A 7,251-nucleotide genomic window follows, 5' to 3' on the forward strand; every position below is an offset into this window, starting at 1 on the left:
GACTCGCGAATCTTGTTCCATTTTACCCAATTCAATAGAATGTTTTATTCAATTCAACATATGACCATTTAAATAAATTATTCTACTTATAACAATATAATATATGCCAAAATATAATTAATTTGGATTAATACATAACATTGCTCATACTCAATTTCCATCAATACTAAAGAACACAACAATACAACTCAAAACTTGATTGTACTTTCAAAAAATACCTTATGACTTTGAATCATAAATCACACAAATTTCACAATTTAATCAACACAAAACTAAATTCAAATTCAACAAAGAACACAACAATCCCAATCATAATTCAAACTTAGACATACATTTAAACTCAATCAAATAATTGATATCAAATAGTTTTGTTTGAATAAACTTTAATCAAACATTGTAATCACAACATTATGATATAACTTGATCAAAGCTCCCATTTGGACTTTCAACCAAGTTACACCACACCTTTTAACTACTTTAAAGAGAATCTTTGGTTAGAGTTCAACCTTAAATAACAACTTCAAGAAAAGCTTTGATAAGAAAACTACAACAAGTATGTACATGAAAATGATCATGAATGACTTCCTCTTCAATTTGGTTTACTCTCGACCCAAACAAACTCAAACCTCCCCTTTAATCTATCTAGTAAACTCAATAAAAAGTTTAGATGAGCCCAAAAACCAGATTAGAAGATTACCCAAATAAATTTCATATCTCTTGATCCCAAATTACAAATCCCGTAATGATTTTAGGACACCTCTTACTAAAACAGGCATAACTCACTCATACGGAAACCAAATGAGACGATTTGAGTGGCTATGCGACCATGACTCGGAGCTCTACATCTCGTATCGAGACAGTAGAACCTAAAAACGAATATAACTATTCCAAAAAATTGCAAAACAGTAAGGTCAATTTATGTTCTGAAATTTCAGAACACATTATCCAATTAAAACCCAATCATCAATTGAAACCCAATTCACTTGAATAAACATAAATACCCAAGTGCACATATAAAAGATTCACAAACCTAGAGTAATTGAAGAAAACAAAATCTAATTAAACCCATAAATCAACTTATGAAAACCAATTAAAGTTGAAGAACTCCAATTTCCCTAATCTTATTTAGGGGATTTTAAATAAGATGGAGAAGGATAATTCTTAATCTATAAGTTAAAATATAATCAAGTGGAATTTTGTTTGATACATTTAAATGCAAGGATTATTAATATCTAATTTTTATAAATTTTTTATCATACATAATTTAAAAAATTAAGAATTGAATTAGTATATTGAACTGCGTGAAATAACAAATATTACAAGTAATTTGAAATGGATTAAGTAAATAATATACTAGTAAAGAAAACGTAGAAAGTATTTCATGAACTAAAGTTTTTTAGAGTTGAATACAATGAACATAATACAAAAAAAGCATAAGCTAGCAATTCAAGTAATAGAATCATGAACAAGTTACACGACAATGTCCGGTGCTTTCTAATATATACTATTTCTTGTCTTTTTTAATTAAACGCATTATTTTTCTTCTACATGATTCTTTTTTTTGTTGAAATAATAATGCGATTAAACTCAAAAAAACAAAACTAAGTATAAATGGTACCGATCATAACCCATCATTCATTGAAGTATATACAAGTTTAATTGATGAAAAAATAAAAAGGCTTTTCAATAAAAAAAAAAAAAAAAAAAAAAAAAAAAAAAAAAAAAAAAACATAAAAGGCCCCTCTTATAATTAAAGGCATTAATTTTGTGATAATTAAATGTGTTCTAAAAACAACTTCGAGGAATGACTTTGCCACGACTAATTCCATGAGCATGGCTGCAAGATGATACTGCTGGTTTACTCCCAAAACTTAACTTTATATTTTCCAATCTAATTCCTTTGCATGGATTACTTGGACTACACGTTAATGATATTGCTTCTTTGGTTTTTGACGTTCCTTTTACATTTATGTACTTCACATCACTTATCTTTACTCCTGAATTCTGCAACATTAAAATAAAAAGCAATATATTATATGTAACTTTAGGGCCAGCCCTAGGTTTCTAGAGGCCCCGAGTGAAAGATTATTTATGGGCTCCTATCTATTGTATATATACATAGAAAAGTTCGAATTTTAGCACTAGTTGAAAACTAAAATTTTTTAGGGGCCTTGGACATAAGCACAGCTTGCACTTGCTCACAGCCGGCCCCGTGTAACTTAATATCATCTGTGCATGCATACGCTTAATTTGATCAAGTTATAGTTTAAGTTCTAACTTCTAAGATATGCTATATACCAGGGCCGACTCTTTACAAGAGCATTATGAGCAATGGTTTAGGACCCGTTATATTTAGGGGCCTAAATTTGTATGATATATTTGATTTTTATTTATATATTAAAAAATAGGTATAATATTTTTTACATAGATGAAAAAGTATAATATAATAAGTGACGATGATTTTTCATAATTAATGGTCATTCGTGAACTTGTTAATTACTAGTTATTTTTTTTAGGTTATTGGTTGGTGAACATAATTTGGTTTCTTTTCACCAATAAATATAGTGTTTAATTAACTAAGTATTTTTAATTTATCATATTTTCTAACTTAATCTATAAAATTAGTAGTTTATCAATTTTCACTTAAAAAAAGAGAGCATAATATTCGTATTTTAAGAACTCATTGTTTTAGGCCTGAAAAAGTCTAAAACGGCCTTGCTATATACTTTAATTTGATGGTTGATATTCAGAATATATTGTAGTAGTATATACGGTGTTATATATGTATTGTATGCAACTAAATGTAAATTTTCAAAAAATGGTAATTATGTAAGATATTGTAGATAATATATGAGCGTATGAGAATATTCTTATTTATAATCCAGATTTGTCTCATTTTAATAGTAAATATTACTCTTTTAGGTAATATTATTAGTTTGGTTCTCACATAATCATCACATTTTGAGTTTATGTACCGTACCCCGTAATTTAAAAAAAATATATAATTATAAAATAAAGTAGGAGATTAATTAATTACCTGATGAGGACATTGGTTATTGGGACAATATTTTTGGTCAATGATGATGGGAAAATAAACATTGTGCATGACGAGATTACGAAATGTAATACCACGAACGAAGCTGTTGCTAGGTCTAGCCCATGACTTGATTCTTACACCATTTGTTGTCTTCCAAAACCCTACGTTTGATACTTGTATGTTTTGTACTCCATCTTCCTTTAGGCTGTTTCCCATGCTTCCTATACTGCAAAATTGAATTTTGCACGTAAATAATTATCTCGCTTGTTATAATAATTAATTTCTACTATTTTTAAAAATATTTAATAGTATCAGAATAATAATACTATTTTATTTTATCACCTTTTTTGAACTACAGAGTAGGCTAAAGGAAAATGATAGACTTAATGAGAATCGAGAATATGACATTTTACATGTAAAACGGCCATTTATTGTTTGCTCTAACAGAAACAAGATCCAATTCTTATTATTTATTTATCATATTTTTAAACACACACAATATTAGAGAAATGTTGGGACGATAGAAGATTGGTGAGAGATTTGATATCTAAAACTTCAACTACTGAGGCTTTTAAGACATAAAAATAGGTACAAGAATATTGATTGAAACATGACTCAACTCATCAACTCCCAAATAATTTTTAATTAATCCAGATCCATTATTACCGACATTTTGACGACCTATTATTAATACCAGGTTTAATTATTGTTGTAATATTTATTATTATATTATTATTTATCAATGCAAGTATTTCATTGGATCCATACAATGTACTCCTAATTAATTTCTAAGTATTCCGTCTGGCCATCATTATAAGCTTAACTCATCTACAAAAAACGAATTTATTGATCCACGATATTAAAACTATATGATTTGAGTTGGATTATAATAATCTACCAACATCATGTATGAATGATATGATCATAGATTATACGATTATATGATCAACGACCTAATCTTACGATTAGAATAGTCTTAATCATTAAAAACTTATATTCTAATTAACTTTTACTTACATATAAATATAAGTTAAAAATATATCGTTATTATGATTATGAAAATTCATGCATTAATGAATTAAACGTAGTACAGTACTTAATTTGATACGATAAACTAGTCCTATTTAGTATTATCAGCTTGTATTATATGAGTCTATTTTTATCATGAGATAGACAAATATAATTAGCTTATTTATGTTTTGATCACTATAAAATTATAAATGATCACGTAAATGAATATGAAATAGTATAATAGAGATATTCTCAACATGAGAACTAACATTTAAGAATTTGTAAAAAAAAAAAAAGAAAGAAAGAAAGAAGAGTGGAAAAAAAGTAAGTAGTAACGTACCTAATACCATGTCCAGGGCCACAAACAATTTGATTAATGACAGTATTTTGGGTACCAGGTCCAAGTGCAATGCAGTCATCTCCGGTCTTTATTACGGAGCCGTAAATGGTAAGACGATTAGAATGCTGAACATTAATTCCATCGGTGTTAGGGCTGCCGCTGGGTGCTCGGAGTGTTAAGTAATTGAGTGCAACATTATGGCAGTTCTTTATGCTCATGTGGCTCACTTGGCTGTTTATTGATGTTAGTCCTCTTACCACTACGTTCTTGCATGACACAAATGATATAGACTGCATTTCATGTAACAATTTGTGATCAGTATATAGTCATTTTTAGCATCACGCATTATACATGGCAATAAAACAACCAAAAAAGAAATATATATATTTCTATTATACTCCCTCCGTTCTTCAATGAAGTTTCCACAAGGAACGTTCACGAAAATTAAGAAAAATAAAATCTTTTAGATAATGGATATATTATTTTATTGAATAATAAATTTGATGGAGAAAAAGTGAAGAACACAAAAAATATAAAAATATTAATAGAAGGTTAGTGAAAAAAATATAGGAACCACACCTAATAAAAAATATTTTTATAAAGTTAGTGGGAAACATGTGAAAACCATAAGGAATATACAATTATTAAAATAAAGTTAGTAAAAAATATGTGGGGGCCAAAAGAAATGGGGATGAATAACGTTATTTTGGTCCAAAATTTGTTACATAGATAAAAAGATTCTTTGTGAGAACAACAAATAGAATACCCAAAATGACAAATGGGAACTTCTTTAAGGAATGGAGGGAGTACTTTTAGGTTTTGATTAATAGTTGCTAATGTCACTATAGCAACTATTAATTATTCATCAACTGATCTTATTTGTATAATGTAAAATGCAGTCAAGTGAGATCTTATTTAATATGTTTTAATGTATATTATCATAATATTAACTTTTTAAAATTTTATATGAAATTAAAGACATTATGCATTGAGTAGTATGAAAAATAGAAATATATTAACTGTTAAAAACCTGAAGAAAATTAAATATTTTGAATATACCTGTGCTCCATGGTTACAATACCCATAACGACGCCTACACGCCCAAAACGAATGTCCCCTAGCATCAATGGTACCACCATGAATGACGAGACCATTAACATTGTAAAATTGAAGCCACACGTTCGAGCGGGCCAACACACGGTAATCTGATGGTCCTACAATTGTACCCTTTATTCTTATGGTCACCACATTTCTACACGGCCCACTAAAATACATGGGTCGGACCACAAATCTACCATTTGGTACATCAAGTGTTACACGTTTCGTCGATTTACAAGCCCAAGCCCAAGCCTTTTGAAAGGCTTGGGTTGAGTCGGTTTGACCATTGGGCCTCGCCCCAAAATTTAACACACTATATGCCGCATTTGGCTTAGCAAGATTAAGTAATGAAAGGGAGATAATATAGAACAAGTTCATGTGAAGAGAAATAAGCTTATAGACCATCTTGCCTAGTTAGCTAGGACAAAAATAATACAAGGAGATGTGTTTGAATTGTGGGTTATGAATTGGGATTATAAGTAAAGCTGATTTATTTATATAATGGTGGGAGGAAATAGATCTTATGATTAATGATTTATAGGTCAACTAATGTTAGCTAGATTATGTAATTTCTAATGAAGTGATTTATGATTTCAAGTACGTACGGTGTCATTGCTTATGTCCTTACTCTTTAATCATTTTTGTAAGCATGTGAGATCATTCTTATTTTAATTCACATCATTTATAGAAATTATCAAAAAAATTATTTTTTATTCATCTGTTGCGAATTTTTTAATTTTTAAATTATTATCTAATAATTCAACATTTATTATGTATTTGCTCCCAGTACACCTAGTGGTCTGAATCACCATAACCCCACCACTAAACCACCACAGCCCGCCACTCTCTCCAGCTGTATCGTGTATGGTGGAATCAAACAAATAATAAAACATATTAATAACCATGGTTATTAGAATCCCGATCCTTATCTACAATTCAACGACTCTACGATACAAAAACAGGCGACGGATTCGGATCATAGGTAGGATCTTAATGTTGGTAGAATCGTGTGGTCCTACTTAGCTCAAGGATCTTAGTGGGCCGTGTAGAATTGTGATGACCATAAGAACGAAGGGTACTATTGTATACAAGAGAGGGGTTGACTAACATATAAATTTGATGGGTTACACCTTCTATTACCAATTGCTTGGTTTTAGGATAGATCCCCATCGAATTTATGCACAATCAACCGATCTTCTCTTGTGTGGGTCTTATTGTGTACAAGACTAATTTAACCATGGTTATTAGAATCCCGACCCTTATCTACCATTCAATGACTATACGATACAAAAATAGGCGACCAATTCAGAACATAGGTAGGATCTTAATGTTGGTAGAATCGTGTGGTCCTATTTAGTTCAAGAATTTAGGTGGTAGGATCATAACGCAATTCTACGATCCTACTATCCAACGATCCAATTCTTTAAATGTAGTTTATTCATAAAAAGGTTTCATATGATCTAGATTTCACTTAAGTATAAATATGTATATATCTAAAATAATTATATAAATATGACTATAAAATTCAAAATTTTCTTTATTCACATTTTAAAAATGATTATTAAACATAATAGATGAAGTCAAATACTTCCTCCGTTTCAAATTACTTGCAACACTTTTTTTTTTGAATATTTCACAAGACTTGCAACATTACCCTTTTTGGCTAAAAGTAACTAAATAATTTTCTATTTTACCCCTACTTTATTCTCACTTTATACAACCTATTAATGGGGATATTATAGACATTATAGACTTGACAATGACA

General features: G+C 29.5%; 1 protein-coding gene across 1 annotated transcript; it reads right to left on the minus strand.

The window, feature by feature from the left end:
- Positions 1 to 1,736: 1,736 nt before the first annotated feature.
- Positions 1,737 to 5,938, minus strand: LOC130806482 (polygalacturonase-like). The gene is made up of 4 exons (XM_057671596.1): positions 5,448 to 5,938; positions 4,389 to 4,678; positions 3,038 to 3,263; positions 1,737 to 2,004 (listed from the first exon to the last, which is right to left on the minus strand). The coding sequence occupies exons 1-4, from the start codon at positions 5,889 to 5,891 to the stop codon at positions 1,786 to 1,788; spliced, it is 1,179 nt and encodes a 392-aa protein (XP_057527579.1). The 5' UTR covers positions 5,892 to 5,938; the 3' UTR covers positions 1,737 to 1,785.
- Between the last annotated feature and the right edge of the window lie 1,313 nt (positions 5,939 to 7,251).

This window comes from Amaranthus tricolor, chromosome 1, assembly GCF_026212465.1.
Source record: "Amaranthus tricolor cultivar Red isolate AtriRed21 chromosome 1, ASM2621246v1, whole genome shotgun sequence".
In the NCBI taxonomy this organism is placed as follows: Eukaryota; Viridiplantae; Streptophyta; class Magnoliopsida; order Caryophyllales; family Amaranthaceae; genus Amaranthus; species Amaranthus tricolor.